Source organism: Xiphophorus maculatus, chromosome 19, assembly GCF_002775205.1.
Source record: "Xiphophorus maculatus strain JP 163 A chromosome 19, X_maculatus-5.0-male, whole genome shotgun sequence".
Classification (NCBI taxonomy): domain Eukaryota; kingdom Metazoa; phylum Chordata; class Actinopteri; order Cyprinodontiformes; family Poeciliidae; genus Xiphophorus; species Xiphophorus maculatus.
In genome coordinates this window covers 17,100,956-17,118,868 of record NC_036461.1, presented here as the reverse complement: position 1 = coordinate 17,118,868, position 17,913 = coordinate 17,100,956, and the positions used below count along the sequence as shown (strand labels likewise).

At 39.8% G+C, this 17,913-nt stretch overlaps 1 protein-coding gene across 1 annotated transcript in view; it reads left to right on the top strand.

The window, feature by feature from the left end:
• The first annotated feature begins 14,018 nt into the window (after nucleotides 1–14,018).
• hs6st1 (heparan sulfate 6-O-sulfotransferase 1) overlaps nucleotides 14,019–17,913 on the top strand; it is a 64,272-nt gene continuing 60,377 nt past the window's right edge. The window contains exon 1 of the mRNA XM_005798385.3: nucleotides 14,019–15,037. Coding sequence (XP_005798442.1) covers nucleotides 14,538–15,037 — 500 coding nt within the window. The 5' untranslated portion in view covers nucleotides 14,019–14,537. The remainder of the gene's footprint in view (nucleotides 15,038–17,913) is intronic.

Genomic DNA, 17,913 nt, shown 5'->3' with positions numbered 1-17,913 from the left:
AGGGGTAAACTGTCCACGTTTTCTAGGCATTTGTTTCTTCCCCTGTTTGGTAAAGTCAGACGCAACTTAAAAATCATCCAAACATGAATCTCTCCTCAACAATCATCTTGAGAACAATGAGAAAACAGCACATATTGTTTATTGTAGATTTCATGTTGGACTGACTGAAACATATATTACTCTATGTATGATACATTTCAATGGATTGTTTCTTAAAAAAAAAAAAAAAAAAAACAAGCCTGAGCAGAAACTTTATTAGCCTTTTACCTCCAGAACTGCCTTCCTTCACAAATTCAAGAAGGTGTCAGAAACATTGTTCAGAGGTTTCAGTCCTGACTGACATCATGGCAACACTGTTGCTCCAGTTGTATTGGCTGAACATTCATAATTAAAATCTCCTGTTTCACAGCATCTCAACACTGGGTTGTGATCTGGCTACTGAGGAAGCATCCATCAACCAACCTGCCCGTTCTCTTCTCATATCAATATTTCCATGTGTGCAACTGCTGCCGACTGGTCACTGTGATATTTTACACTTCAATTTCTATAAAGCAGATAGCAGATGATTGAGTCTGAAAATCCCAGTAGATCAGCAGGTTCTGAATATTAAAACCACTATGGCATCAAAAACCAAGCCATGTTCAAATTCCACTTTCCTGTCTGTAAATATCTTCACAACACCTACACAACTAAGTGCATCGAATTGTTGCCTTTTGATTGGCTTATTTAAAATCTGTGCTGTCAAGGAATTGAGAAGGTGAATTGTTTAGTTAATCTGACAGATGTAATATTTTATTATGTTCTCTAAAGATGCAAAGCTCTGATTTGTGCTCATATTTCACCTCCTCCTTTTGAACATTGCATGGACATTTCTGAACCCAATCAGCAATCCCCACTCTGATGTGGAAGTTCTGCATGTATTCGTTTTCATGTTCTCAGATAACTCACTGCCAGATTAATCTGAGCCTTTGTTCCCGTCCGCTGCAGCAGAGTCCAGACTCTGCAGCCGCCTCTGGAGCAATGCTTTCGCCAGGCTGCCATCCCAGTAATGCAAAACTGGCATCAAGGTGAGGAGGAGACTTGGATGAGGTAAAAACTACCAACATCAACTGCTGCTCATTTATTTTAGATGAGAAAGTCAATGCGGTGCAGGATAGAGTGTGGGTCTCTGTTTGAGAGGGGTTGATGCCAGCTGGTTTACAATGAGGAGGAAGACAAACCTCATGAATAGGACAGCAACCGAGGAATTGCAAAAAAATAAATTTAAAAAGGCCCGAAGAGGAAAAAAAGCGAGAAAGAAAGCGACAAGTTGCAGACAAAAGACAGCGTGAGGTTACGTAGCTTCCATTAGTCGTCCATTGTCTTCCAAGAACCGCAGCAGCAGCTGGATCAGATTTCTCTCGGCTCAAACAAAGAACTTTGGATATTTGAATCCCGAGCCATTGTAGAAGCTAAATTTCCCTAGGTAAATGTTTGACAGAGAAAATTGATATTGAGCACAATATTATTCTTTACCGATCACAAGGCATCTCCAAATGCTGGTATCTGTGAGATCTGCAGTGCAACTAAAGATGACAGGACTGTTTCTACAAGCAGCTCCACAAAACGCAAAGCTAAAATGTGGGTTTTCTCTTTTTGAAGACAATTAAATCTTTACACAAGCTGGATGCACAGTCAGACTGAAGACAGTTTAAGCATGTGTAAAGATTAACATTTTCCTGATTGATAGAGGGTAAAACACCAGGATAACAGAATAAATTGTTTAGACCCCTGCTGTCACATCTCCCTTAAATCTGCTTAAAAATAGTGTTTGATTGTCAGACTGGCAGCTTCAGAAGTGAGTTTCCTTTTTGACTTGGAAAGCTGCCTGACTGGAGGAAACAACCTTGATTTTTCTGAATAAATCAACCTTTAGTGCCTGCTTTATTATCTTAATTTAATTCAAGATAGTTTGTAAAATAAGGGGTCCTTTTAGACAGCTAAAATTGGCCAAATGTAGCACAGAGGGAAGCTGTTTTAATGAAAAATCTCCCCATTGCAAACATTGGTAGGGAAGGACAATTTTATTTCATATCATATATGTTGGTTATTTAAAGTGCCATCTGGAATATAAAGGATATAAAAGTCATTAAGGCTTAAAGCAATGTCCTAAATGATGTTGGCGTGCTTGTTTATTCAAGTTCCAATGTGCATGTAAATGGAAATTTTCTTTGTGGATATGAAAACCAGAAATAGCAATAACAGCTAACAGAAAAACGATATGCATATCTAACATTATGCCTCCCAGTTGCTTTGCGGTCCAAGAAGAAATTCACTCGCAACTCCAAATAGATTGTTATGAAAGCCAACTACATGCAGACTTACTTAAATAGCTTCAGCCATGTTTGCATGTCTATATGACTCTCAAAATGTGAGTTGATATAAAAGCTGGGGATGTTGCCTAGCAAAAGTATTCATATTCCAGATTTTGTCTCCAACTTCATCGTGATTTATCAGTATTTCATGTGATAAATCACATAAAATAGAGCATAAAGCTTTTTTTATAAGTGATTTTTTTTTTTTTTTTTAAAGAGTGAATTGAATTTGTATTCAGTTCACTCTTGAGTCAGAATGTTTTTGAACTACCTTGTAGTGCAAGTATCCAATCTCTACTACCTTTGTGACAAACTGCAAAAGGGACTTCTTATGGATTTCTCTTGCTATTTTCCATAAAGGCTCGATTTGTAAAGTACAAAAAACAACATTAAACCCAAATTGTTTTACTTCAGAATGACATACATTTGTGTCTGTAATGTAACAAAATGTGAGAAAGCTCAAGAGGTATGAATACCTTTGCATGTTATCCTGTTTCCCACTGACTGAGCTGGATATTTGGCTTTGACTGCAGCATTCCCAATGAGCTGCAAATACACCAGAACTATGATCAGACCTGCAGGCAAAACATCTACCATGAGAACCCATCAGAAACATAGAGAGAGCTAAAAAGGAGACTATGTTTTATGCAAGTAAAAATAAAATGTTAACAAGTATAGGTATTAAGTAATTCAGAAATTTTTAGACATTCGTAACTCTAAGGAACAACACCTTCCCTGTGAGAAGCGGGAGATCAAGGCACAACGGTTACACACAGATGAACAAAATGACAACGTTTCATATTAACATGCTGCACATGCCGTGAGCCATAATTTTATAGGAATTACCGACAGTCAGATGCTTTCTAAACAGCAGAGAGACAAGTGGTGTTGACAACCCCTGCTGAGTAAAAAGGCCTGATTTCTAAATACCTTGATGGCCCTTTTTTGGAAACCAATTTCCACAGTGGAGACAATAGATGACCAAAAGTTTCAACCAACCAATCTGAGACAAACCTGTTTACACATTCACCCAAAATCCACAAATAAATACAACACTGAGACGATTAAAACAACAGAAGAGAGAGGGATATTAAAATGAGAAGAAATAAATTAGATAGGAAAAATTTGACTAAAAGGAAATTAAATGAACCAGGAGAACAAGGCATAGTTTCACCACACAGAGCAAAACTGGTATTTAAAAGCTGAGGGTTGATAAAGTAATAATAATTTACAAAGATTACAAATTAGAAAGACTTGAGTGGTCACTGTAAAGCTTAGCCTATCTGAAAATGTTGATTTCGGCTTTCTAAGATGGAGTTTTAAAAAAGAAAATACCGTGGACTTTGAGTTTATACAATTTGAATTTAGTTTCTAGTTTATTTCTTAGTTCTCACTTATATTTAGGTAGTCTTCCAGTTTCTTGACTTTCATTAAATGTCATTCACAAACTAATCTCTTCAGCTTACTCCAGCTCCATACTTTCATCCACAGTAGCATCGTGTCAGTAGTAGTCATCTATTTGTTTTTCATTCCAGTAATCACCTCCTGGGAAGTCAAGCTTTCCCTTCTCAGAAAGTGTTTAATTTTAACCGTGAAGCTTACTTTTCAAAGTTAACAAGTATAGGTATTAAGTAATTCAGGAATTTTTAGACATTCGTAACTCGAAGAAACAACACCTTCCCTGTGAGAAGGGAAGGTGTTGTCACACTATTATATATCTGCCTTTAGATAAATAACATCAAGCATCGCAATGATTTGCAATTAAATCAGTATGCCAATAGATTTTTTTTTAGATCTCTAAACATTTTGTGATTTGAGCTACAGAATTGTTACAGAATTTAGTGCTGCTTAAAATCATGCAACATTATTCAGAATCTCAGTCTCCATGAGTAAAGATTCCCTCACCTCAGCATGTCAAATGCTTAAAGTGGCTCCAAAAGAAGGGCCTTTTAGCTCCAGTTGGGAGCACACACAAACTTGGATAGCCCAACACCATGAGGCTATTATTTAGTGTAACCTGGCATTAGGAAACACTGTGACAGCCCCTAAAAGTGACCAGTTTTCTTGTAATTTAAGCTTATGATAACCCTAAGCATGTCGACTCCTTGCGACAGTGACTGACAGATTGTAGAGTTTGATCAATCCTAAGACATTCTGACATCTTACTGTAAACTGAAACAAAAGGGGAAATTGGTGACTTTTATTCTTTTAGCAAACATTAATGTTGCAATCCAGCTGCGAAGTATCAGTGCCGATGACAAAGTTCAATCTAATCATGAGTATAGGCTAGTCTTCCTCAGCACTAGTCTATCATTTCTGGCTTTATCCCAACAGGTTGCTCCGTGTTTGGGGCCGTGCTTCTCTGAGATTCCTGTCCCCCCGCTTTTTTTTTTTTTACTCAAAGGCAACATCAGTCAAACAAATGAAAAGTATTTCATGCATGCAAACAAAATGAGCACATGAAACTCCCACTTGAGAACACACAACCTGCCTGTACATACAGTATGTGACAACACAAATGTGCTCACACCCCCAAAATCATCTGTGCGCACTCACAAGTGCACGCTCTAACTTCCCCTCTCAGAAAAATTCCCCCATAGGAATGCAGGAAATACAAGTTTTGAGCTTGTTTTTCTTTCTACAGCATGCCCTTTCTGTCGAGTGCATCCAAAGAAAATATTTAAAGTTGTTTCCAGGAAGGATTAATTTGGGTGAAAACAGATTGCTGACATTTTGTTTGTGTAGTAATGAAAATATGAATCCAGAATTTTTATCAGAAAGGTGAAAATGGTTCATGGCTGCATGTTCTGCTATCTCAGCGCTCATTTTTGTGCGGCGGCTTTCATTTGGCTTTTTTTGTACGCTCGCTGGTATTTGGTATTTGACGGCTAAATGAAAAACAAAGCACAAACAGATGGAGCATGTCTGAACATGGTGTGAGCCTGTGTGTGTTTCCAGGGCGGAAATGTGCATACTCCTACAAAGACTTTTTACAGCTGAACTCAACAGAAGCTGTGTCAACATCTGAAAAAAAAAAAAAACTAATTCACGGTTTTCATTGAACTGTAAGGTTTTCCCTTACAAGTTTCTTCTGCTTTTGCATTTTTTATTTCTTTGATATAAAGAATATATACTGTATATATAGCTTCAAAATATTATCTCAAGGAAAAGAAAAACTGTCCAAACCAACCGGGTTCTATGTGGTTTGGCAAATCATGAAAACAACAAATCACAAAATAACAATGTTTGTCACATTTATATTGGAAAGAAGTGCTCAATTTTACTAGCAAACCTGATTACTGCCTGATTTATAGAAGTAAGGATCAGTCCAGTAATACCTGTCTGACTGGATCATGACAGTTTTGGTTTTCTTTTGTGTTTTGATAATTAACTTGTTTCATTTTGTTCAACAAGTGTTTAGATCTCTGTACTCATTGATGCTGAAATTGTGTTGCAATTTGGGTAAATTGTATCCGTTTAGCTTATTTTTTTATTCTGTTTCTTTTACTTTTTGATTACTTTTTCTTAGATTATTATCAGGCCTCTCCTTTTTTTTTAGTTTTAGTTAATTTTAGTTCAACTCCCTCTGTGTTAATTGCCCTCCTATTTTTAGTTTCCCTGCTTTCTTTCAGTCAGAGCTGTACTACATTTTATTCTGATTATTTAATCCAATTCCAATAACATTTTCCATCTCTGCCTCAATATTTGTGATTCTTTGCTGAATTCAAGTGCCAAGAATGATTGCTGTAAAACAATAAATTTACACAACAGCAGAAAAAAATTTTAAAAATTAACTAACGAAAAGAAAGAAAACAGAGCTAAATCTGTCCTTGGCTTACAAATATTGAGCTATTTATATATTTTTATTATCTTATAAATCACTTTTTTGTTTTTTTGTTTTCCTGATATGTCAAAAAATTCTGTCCAGAGTTAAACATGTACAGCACATATTTGCAGTGTTGTTATCTGATGTTCTTGATTAAGACCTTTTTCAAGTATGGACTGCAATGTGAGAGTAGAAAAGTCTCTTTCTCGAAGGAATAATTTATTCTTCTTGGTGAACATTCCCTGGAGTTGCTGGCCTACCAAACTTTGTCCAAGAGTGCACAGACAGCTCATCCAGTAGGTCGCAAAAGAATCCAGTTCATCATTTAAAGCCCTGCTGTTAGATGCCACAATGTTCAAGATTCAACAATAATCTGAACAAAATGGACAAGAAAATGGACCAAACGTCTCACATTTGTCAAAAAACCATTTTGATGATCCCTGGGACTTTGCCAAAGAAATATAACGTGGACTGACAAGATATGGTTAAGGTAGTGTGATTGTCTTGGGCCGCTAGGCTGCTTTAGGCCCATGACAACTTTGGATAACTGAAAGAGTGATTAGGTCTGCTCTCTGGAAATCCTAAAGGAGAACAAGATGTACGATGAACAAATAATTATTAGCAAGTGCCCGGGCACTTGTTTGTGTTTGCTTCCTTAAAAATCCTGTTTTATTGTCACAACACAAACTATGCCAGTGCAATATGCTTAAAACACATTTGTGCACATTAGAAACAAAGCGATGGCTTCCTCATGGGAGCCATTGAGACAGGGCATGATACATGACTTGAAGCATTTAGAAACTCTAAGAAAATATCCCTCTAAACAGGATCATTATGCAAAGGCAACAGTAAACTGGTTCTGATGATGAACAGACTGTCATAAGTCTATACCGGAGCCAGAGGGCAACACGCTCCATATGTGACATCCATCTTCTTTAAGTAACACTGCTCAAAGTGGTACCGCCCATGGTGGGAGCAAAACACACACACACACACACACAAGTTGACACTTGCAAACAGAGAGTATTAATATTCTGTGTCACTGCCTGACAAATGCATGCACACTCTCCACCAAAAATCTCTCTGTATTTAATACAAGCGTGTAATGCTAGAGGGCAGGGGGGGGGCACAAGTCATAATCATGGGTGTGTTTAACAGCAGTGTGACTGGCAGATGCAGCTTCACTGTAAGCAAAGCCCATGTAAATGAGCAGGTTGAATTATTCAGGGCTCGTGCGCGCCGTCTGCCCTCGCCCGCTCAGATCCAATCACGCTGGGATAATCACAGCGGGGAAAAAAAATAATGTTTTCTGTCGAGGTGAAAACCAAGACTGAGCCAAGCTGGGATTTTGTACTGTAGCAGATAGTGTTTACCTCACTTGCGTAGTCATGAAAACATACTTGTGGTGTCCAAAGAAGGTTAGAAAACCTACAGGGTGATCTGCTGGTTAGTGGCAGTGATATTTGTTGCCAGACTCAGGTAAAGATGAGTAAAAAGCCTTTGTGTAAATGTATCTTTTATTGCAGCAGCATAATCTTACACTCAAACTTCCCGATAAATTAAATAATAAACTATTTACTGGTTTTGCTGCATTTTTCTTACTTTATCTCAAAACCAATAGAACAGGACTTTTCTACTGTAATATTTTATTATTTTGGAGCATACAGAGAGAGGGATCTTTGACATTTCCTTGCTGCATGATTTCCCTGAGTCCTGAATCATTTTTCTTGCTCTCTTGTCTTCTATTCAAAGTAAAAGCTTCTCTCCTACACATAAAGTTGAGTTGCCGTAGAAGAAGTTTGTATATTTTGCCTGATGAACCGCTTAATGCCATATATATCTGTTCACTATCCCATTGAGGAACAATTGATGACCCATTTCTAGCTTACCGACCCAGTCCACCTGTTATTAATCTCCTGGTATTTTGGGGACTTTGGTTCTCTTGAAACATCCGACAGGTTCCAGGTAGCCTGAAACTTTGTGGCTTCTGTGGAAACAAAAACTCTGGCATGGGAGGTATTTGGACGGGCTATGGAGAAAGACTTTTGCTTGGCCTGTAAGGGATTTTGGACAAACTATTCTCTGGATCCAATCCAGTAATCATCAGTGACAAAGGTCACTGAAGATAAATGTGCCACGCACCAAGGGTGGACAAGAGAGTACATTACTCAGACTCTGTGGGAACGCTTACAGTATGTTGCTGGAAGTGAGGTTTAAACTGATTCAAGTGGAGCAGTGTGGCATTCACTGACTGGTGAACAGTGAATCAGATTTTAACTGCTTTGACAAGTTGGGTTTTTTCTTTTACTGAATAAATATGAAAACATTTTATTAAAAAATTATTGTTTTTTCAGATTTTTTTTCTTCAACTGTTACGTCAATAAAAACTACAATTATTTGAAACATTTTTATGAGGAGTAGCCATAACTTGAACATAAAACCGTCTTATATCATAACATGCCATGTCTATTCATAGAACAGACAGGATTTTGTTGAGACAAACCACCGTTTTAAACAGAGTGCTTAATATAATTTATGTGTCTCAATGTTGACTGAAAAGTATTTCTGTTTCACATGCACACGTGGATATCAATCATAATGTAATCTTGAGGGAAAGGTTAGTGTCTTTGCAGAGTATTTCAGTTTAAACAGGATGACCTTGTTGCAGCCAATGTGTCTTAAGTTCTGTACGAATTACGTTATTAGATATCATAAAGTTTCCAGGTCTAAATAAAACGACAGCTTTTAAAATAAACACTTAGAGCCTCACGCTCTTTTTCTCAGGGTTTTCAAGACATCTGTTGAATACCTAATCAGTATGTTGAATGTGGATGTAATCTTTCAAGGACAGTTTAATAATGCAGATGTTTTAGTATTATTGCTCCACAAAGATAATAATTAGGGAAGTTTCCTGCCTGTTGGTTATTGCCAACTGGAAGTAGCTCCAGCTTTGCCAGGTAACAGCAAGTATAGGTATATTAGGCACGAATTTGGGTGTGAAATAACAACTTTTCCAAATTTAACTTTGCACCACAACATGACAATTAAAGTAAGATGTAGCAGTTGAAAAAGCTTCCATTTATGAATCAGTTTTTATGCAGTCTGTCAACATTTGATTGCAGATATAAAACAGAAACTCGCCTGCTCTATGCATGAGCTGCTTTAGTTACAAGTGCACATTTTTTACATGATTGTTACACCTCCTAGTGATTGAACAGTGACCAAACAAACCAACTAATCAAAAGGAGAGGCAGCTTAGAGCCGCTAGGAATTATAGGTTTTGTTGGGGCTTTAACTGCATTGCCTTTCAAACATATCTGCACCCTTTGAACTTTTTTCCTTACAAACAAAACCATAATTTATTTGGACTTATAGCAGACCAACACAAAGTAGTGCATTTTTTTATGTACAAAAACCTGAACATACATTTTTTTATATTGAATTGTGTATTTATTTTTGACCCCTTAATGAGATTGAATGTTAGCAATTCCCTTCAAAAGTCATTTAGCAAAAAGGATCCACCGTTGGCCATCCACCTGAGCTTTCATGCAGGTCAGCCACAGCTAAGGAACATCACAAAGGTAAGCAAGAGGTCTCTGGGAACTCTGGGGGAGCAGCAGACATCCACAGCTCAGGTGGAAGAAGGAGTTGACAGGACAACCATTCGTTATGCAAGCCATAAAGCCGGCCTTCACGAAGAGCCGTTGTGCCATGTGAAGCCAGAGATATATACAGGTTCCACTACAGCCTCATGGGGTTGAGAATGTGTTGGTTTATACATTGAAAAGGGGAAGAAGAAAAGAAAGAATAAAGAGATTAAACACACGCCTAATGTGGATAATCTCTCCTTACTGTGCTTCTTTAAAACAAGCGTCGTCGTCGTTTTTCTTCTTCAGGACATAATCTGAACTGTTGTTTTTGCTGTCTGTTGTCTTTTGTACCACCGTCTTACTTCTGTCTGAGACTATAATTGTCCAGCACGCACAGACCACTCGGTCATAAACATCCAGGATGCATGTAGACATACCCAAGCCTCTAACAGACCCTAATCGGTGAAACTCACGCTTTGGAATCAACATACAAGTTGTCTAATAAGTGTGTATTAGACCTTAGAAATTCCCATAACCCGTCTGAGGCCATGTTGAGGACAACCGATAAAAAGGACACAACAGACACATGGAAGAATGTGTTCTGGTCCGAGGAGCCAAAAAATCTATTTTGAGCCTGTGTGTGGGAACACTAGAGACGCATAATCATTGTGAAACTTGGTTGTGGCAGCATCATGTTGTAAGGATGCTTCTCTTTGGCAGGAACAGGCAGGATGGTTGGAGTTGCTGGTACTGTGGGCGGAGCTAAATACAGGAAAATAAAGGAAGTAACCTTGTCAAAGACTGCAAAACACTTAAAAGTGGAGAAGGGGTTTTCCTTCCTGCAGCACAACGACCCTAAAGATAACAGTAGCACATCATAGCATATTGATGAACAGAATGAGCTCAACTTTAATCTCAAGTCTTGAGGATGGGTGTTCACAGATACTGCCCATGCAATCCCACAGAGGTTGCAGTATTTTTCAAAGAATGTGCTCAAGATGGGCAAATCTGGAGACAAACCTCAAAAGAGTTGTTGTAATGGCATTCACTGACATATTTTCTGATTAATTTGAGGTACAATGAAATGTATTTAAATAGTGTTTTTCACTTATGAAAACCACAAAGTTATTTGCATAGTGATATTTGCATATTGATACCTAACCAGTTGGGGACGCTGATGTAATTCGTTTACAATGTTATTGCAGAGCCAGTGAAAGTGTTGCAGCGATATTGATGGATCCATAAAGAGGAAACACCTGGCCCAGCTAAAATCATCCACTGAGCATAAATTTAACTGCGACGGCCAACTGGGAAACCACAGAAACTAAAACATCACAGAAAACAGACTGACTGACAGTCTGAATGAACACACAAACCAAATTAAACCTTAAACACACCCTAACCAGTTTCTAATCTAGTCCACCACGAGAAAAGCCCAACTGCTGCCTTCACAGCCCCAAACATGCTGACTGGGCTGATCTCACTCTGATTTGAGTTTCGTCTCAAGATCTGAGGTCTGGCTCCTCAGCAAAAATACACGCACCAGGTTTTTTTTATTTATTTTTTATTTTATCACAGTACAGATCCGTTCCGCCGTTTGTGAAACTCTTGATAACGCCCAGCTCAGACTTAACTCGCCTTAACTACGGCACGTCTACAGCCTTCTTCGCCAATCGGCATCCTGCGGGACTCGCATTAACATGCCAGACTAATTGATCGGTCAAACTGAACAGCAGCAGCAGCAGCAGCAGGTCTGCTCGTTGACCAGCAGCGGGAGCAGCGCGCAGAGGAGCAGCCGCAGCTGTTGGTCTCATGGTTGTCAGGCGGCTCAACTTTCAGGTAGACGAGCCCGCCTGGAGTTTGTTGTTTTGTTGACGTTAGAAAAAGAAAGTAAAAGTTTCGAAAATGCGGTACTTTTTTTTTTATTCTCTTAAGTTTCTTTTTGAATACACAGCAAGGTTGCGTTCTTCTTAAGATTATTTTCTACTGAATGCTATAAAGAAGCTTATTTTTAGTAACTCAATTCACTCACTGAAGCACATTAAACAGATTAATTGCACATAGTCTGATGTTTTTTAGGATTTTGTTTATTACAATTATTTTTCATCAAAAAATTACATTTATGATTATGAAAACGCATATAAACCGATTAGACCAGTAAAACAAACAAACAAACAAAAATTAACACTGAAATCTGGACTTAATGGTTATTTTCAAAAGTTATGTTCAATCTGACAACCCGCTGCAACAGAACACATATTCTAATCTATTCAATAAGACTCTAGTTGTCCTCTTCCTACAAACAAATATTGATAAAAATGTTAGAAACACAGTCATCTCCAGAAAAGCTTTTGTAAAAGGTCACTGAATCGCCATAACGCAATAGCTGTATTTAGGTACAGATTCAGTTTCCCTTTGTGATTAATAAGATTTTTTTTTTTATTTAATTTGCAGTAAATTAAATGCTTTTCTATAAAATGCAATGTTACAGAAAAGAAATTGTAATTCAGTAATTCACTAAACCCATCGTGTTTATTTTCATGAAAAAAAATCCCAAATTCAGTATTTCAGAAAAATAGGATTAATGGGGTTAACATTAACTAATATTAATGTTAACCAACATTAACATTGGTTAATCTTCCATTAATCAATGGAACATTGGTTAATGGTTAACCATGATTAATGGTCTTAATGGTTAACATTGGTTAACATGGTTAACCAATGTTAACTATTAACATTGGTTAATGGGGTTAACATTAACCAATGTTAATGTTAACCAACATTACCATTGGTTAATGTTCCATTAACCAACGAGTATTAATGACTCTAATGATGGCACCTCACAAAATATAATGTTTGCTATTGGTTTCACGACAGTTTAATTATGTTTTTTTTTTATGTTTTCACAATGCAAATCCCTTTGAACTGCAATGTTGCTGAAATGTGCTGTTCAAATAAACTTGATTGAGTCATTCATTCATTCACTGAAAAGATATTTTTAAACTGTAAATGCACTTAATATTTGTTCAACGCTCCTTTCACACGAATTAGTGCATCGGTGCATCGTTGCATGATCAGCCCGTAGAACTGTTAATGTGTTAACAAGGCCCAGGTGGCTTTGCTATCCATCCATTATCTAAATGTTTATCCATTCAGGGTCAGCAAGAGGTGTGGGACCTATCTTCAGCAACCATCGTGTGAGAGGCAGAGTTCGCCCTGGACAGGTCACCAATCCATTTCAGGGTAAGACAGTGACAGATGGAAAAAGCAACCATGCATGCACACACTCACATAAGGATAATTAGATAGACCAGTTAACCTACCGGATGTGTTTTTGGACTGTGGGAGGAAACTGGAGTACCTGGAGAGAACCCACTCAGACACTGAGGGAACATGTAAAATCCATGCTCTGGGATTCAAACCCAGGACCTTCTTCCTCCAAGACAACAATGCCAGTCAAGCACAGTACTGCCATGGCTTTTAAACCTGACTGGTGAGCAACAGTCTAGTCCTTTTTCTCCTAGTCCAGGTAGGAGACTTCTGTAGCTGTCCCTTGATCGGAAGGAAAGTAACCGTTGCATCCTGTGCCCTGGACACGTCTGTGTGGAGTGCCTCTTAAAGCTCTGACTCCTGCTGCTGATAAAGGCTTGTAAATCTCCCCTCTCTGTTGCAGTGTCTCTGGATTAATTCCCTGAGCAACATTTTATTGAACAGGCACGGAAAGTTAACACTACCTTCCATTTAAGCAGCATAAAATGAGGTTAAAAATTTAGAGTTGAAAAGAGGACTGCACAAGGAGGAGGTATATTAATTTGTATATGTGGCTGATTAAGGATAATCAAGGCTCCCATTCAGTGTTTTTATCCCAGAAAAGAAAAAATCACAACACTGGTCTGCTATATGTGACTTCTTATAGCTACCTACCACTCTCCATTAGATTTCACTATACAATTAGTAGTTTTCATATTAACATTTCTTCTATGTGGGTTATGGATCTCTGCAGTTTCAAGGACGTTTTGGCTGGTTCTGTGATGATCTCCTTGCACAATTAGTCATTTCAAGTAGACAGCCAAGTCAAAATTTCAATTGTCATACAAAGGTTTAATTACATACATCATTTGGGGTCCTAGTCAGTTCCGATTGCACTGGATTTAATTGAAGGGCATCACAGTAAAACGGTATAAATGCAAACAAACTTGAAAATTGCACGTCGTTTTCTTTCCAGTTCATAATTTTGAACTACTTTGTTTTGGTAAATAAAATGAAAAATCCTGTTAAAATACTTCAACGTCCGTGTCTGCAACTTGGAAATGTCATTTTATTGGCTCGAAGTGTCTGACGCAGCCGTGCGCCGTCAACCAACAAATTAAAGCGACTCTCCCTTTCGGCGTGTTTTCGGAGAGAGAGGTTGAAAAGGTGGGTTTCGCGCTGCATCCTGGGTACACATAGCTCCGCTGTGATGCAGTGAGCTCGTTGTGTTGACTGGTTACCAGCGGAAAGTGCGCGGCGGGGAAGGGGTCTGCCGCCGAGGGGTGGGCTTTCAGCGACTTTTTACAATGCGTCTTTCACCGAGCTGAACGCTTCTCACAGAACCATGAGCCAACTTCGCCGGTCGAGTCGGAACGGACTGAGCCACATTTGAGCCCCGACGACGAGCGCTTGTTGGCGGAGGGAGCGAGCATGAAGCAGCCGAGCGCTCCGCTCTCTGTTGTCGGCTTGGCCGGGGAATGGTAGCGCGCTGCAGGGACCGCCGCACCGGGAAGGATCATGGTCGAGAGGAGCAGCAAATTCTTGTTGATCGTCATCGGATCCGTGTGTTGTATGCTGATCCTCTATCAGTACGTGGCCCCCGGGGTGATCAGTTTCGGCTCCCCGCACGGTTACTTCACGGAGGACGACGAGGGGGACATCTTCCCCACTCCGGACCCCCACTACGTTAAGAAATACTACTTCCCCGTCAGGGACCTGGAGAGGACCATCGATTTCCAGATCAAGGGGGAGGACGTGATTGTGTTTTTGCACATCCAGAAGACGGGGGGGACTACCTTCGGTCGGCACCTGGTCCAGAATGTCCGCCTGGAGGTTCCCTGCGAGTGCAGACCGGGCCAGAAGAAGTGTACCTGCTACCGGCCGAACCGCAAGGAGACCTGGCTCTTCTCGCGGTTCTCCACCGGCTGGAGCTGCGGCTTGCACGCCGACTGGACCGAGCTCACCAACTGTGTGCCGGGGGTCCTCAACAAGAAGGAGAACAAGCAGATGAACCAGAGGTAAAAACCGGGACGTGCTTGCTTTGTTACCTAGATCCTGTAAAAAAAAAAAAAGAAAAAGAAAAGCCCGGTAGTCCGGAGAGCTCAGATCAGTCTGATATTGTTGGAACCTGCTCCGCAGAAACTTTTTAACCAGACTGTTTAATTTTTATATAATTAGTTTAAAAATTTCTTGCCTATAAAGTTATAAGCTAATTTGGCTAGTGTTTATTTTCATACTAACAAGGAAGGAGGGAGGCACCGTAATTAAGATTAATAGACTAATTAGAGATGAAATGGAATACATGCCACCTATTGAAACGTAACAAATTATTAACACATCACATCCATTTTTAACATTTATATCTATTTAGTAACTTTTATTGCATCAGAAGCAGTTTTCGGTTCTACTATTTCATATCAACCCCTGGAAAGTGTTTTTCCTGTCAGCAATATCTAGAGCTGAACTGATCAGGCATCTTCTTGCCAGTTCCGTTCCTTGTTTTTTGTTTCGTTTTAATTTTCAGGTGGCTTGTAAACGCATAGCAGAGAAACTAAGGGTTTCTGTCATAGAGGTTGTAGTTTAAAGTGTCCATTAAAGTGTATTTCCCTAGTCACTATGCACCAATCACAAATACATAAATCAGCCGATTTTCGGCTCTGGTGTTGACCAGGTAAAATACTGCAGGATCAGTTTCTCCTCCAGATAGTTAAAAACATTTTTTGGCAAATAAATCAACAACATCTACTATGATCAACTTTGTTTAGCTTAATAAAAGGTCAGCCAAGAGTTGTTATGCTTTAAGACATAAATTAGGATTATATTGTAATTTCTTTCTTTTTTTCCTGGTTTTATTCTGATCTATCAGGTAACAAAGAGAACCAGAATTCAGAACCAACCAGGAAAGACTGATTGGAGTATTTATAATTCAAAGTCAACTAATGAAAACATAATAAATTATTACATTATCTGTTTAAATGTTAAACGTTCTGTTTTTGTTGTCATAAACATAAACCATTTTCTTTAGCCTCTCGATTGAACCCTTCTGAACTTTTTACATTTCCTTAATGTATCGTTTTGACCAGAGATGTACCGATTAGGCCTTTCCTGGCCGATAACGATTTATAGGCCTACTGATTGATTAGATCTTCCCTAGTTGTGACACCGAGTAAACAGAACCTTATTTAACAGCGTCATCGCACTATAACTTAACGCATCGACACAATCAAAGCGACTCTTAATTAATTAACAGATACCTTCTTATTACCGGAAGGCAGAACGTTCTGGATAAAAGAAGAATGACCAGAATTGCTTTCCTCCTCTTGAAATAATGGGACGATGACGGAAACATTGAGACGGAGATTGATTGACGTTACCAGGCGTTCTGCCACAGATGCTACGGAAGCGTTGACATTTGCTGATGGATGCCAGTCAGAGGTTGCCCTCCCACCGAATTACACTCCGAGCTTTGGCTGATTTCATCGTAGGGTTGGTGTTGCGCTCGGTGATAATCCCTTGTTTTGACTGCCAGATACCCAGACATCGATGCAGAGTCTTTTCAGGGTGTAACCCACTTTCCTCCCCACGCCTCCCCATTGTTGTAGCCCACATGCTGCATCCCTCACACAGACATATTGACGGCTGTATCAACTTCCATTTCACTGCACCCTTGCGGCCGAAGGGTGCGCTTGTTGAATGCCTTTGTGTTACCCAAGCTTGGTCAATATTTCTTTTTTTTTTCTTCTTACTTTTACTGACTAATAGGACAAAGAAGGGTACAGAAGTAAGACTCAAATTTGTTAGGGGTGATTGCTTCCCATGATGGCTCAAACAGGGGATCAGTGCTGCTGCCTGGGCTGGGCAGGATACTCTAGAACTGGGTGGTGGGGGAGGAAGAGGAGGAGGACCCTGCGGGGGTTTGGCTCCGCTCTAATCCGAGTGATTATTACTGCTGGGACTTACACACACACATGCACACATTAACCCTGGTATTTTCTGCTCTGGCGTCAGCCCTGACTCCTGTGGTCCCCCCCCTGCACCCTCTCGACCCCGGTCAGAGGTGATAACGTGCTCGGTCATTGTGCATCTCGAGCCGAGAGGTCGGAGCGCACGCGGGATAAACGGGCTTTCGCCACTTTGCGAGCAACGTTTCGAACTCGCTCTCTTGTGCACCCAGAGCAGAACAAGGAGAAGAAAGGTCTGCATACAGAGACAGTCTCTGCCCTCAGGTTAAATCAGCTATCCGATCTGTCCTGACAGCAGAAACAACGAACTATAAGCTTAATAACACCCCGAAGAAAAGCTGTGCCTCTCCACATTATGTGCAACACAACAATGGAAACTAGAAGCACATTTTCTCGCTGTCACATCTACGTTTGCCTCTCGTTTTTTCTTTTTTTTTTAACGCTGAGCTCATTGTTTTGGTTCCATCACAGCACTGCGTTCATGCGGGGAGCGTTTGTCTTCGGGCAAGAGGACGAGCGAAAGTGTGAAAAAGATCATCTGTGTTCCTTAAGAACGGCAGCGAGGGGCCTCCTTTGCGTGGCAGCGTCGTCGTCGGGGCAAAGCTTTCAGATCAGCTGTGCGTCTCGTCAGCGTGGAGGAAATCCACCCTCGGTGACACATGCACACTGCACATACGGAACATCTGCTCACTTTCTCAGAGGAAGTGGTTTTGGAGTCAAATCTGTACTTATGAGAAGCAGGAAAGAGAAACGCGCTCATCCAGAAATGTTCGACCATGCAGCAGCATCGGTCCATGTGCCGAGATCCATCATCTCCATCTCTCTCCCTCTCTGCAGCTGGGTTCCCCTGCAGCTGTCAAGTGGATTTTCACGCAAATGATTCAAATTGCTGCAAAAAGCAAGTGTGAATTGCACAATTTAGAGATGGATTT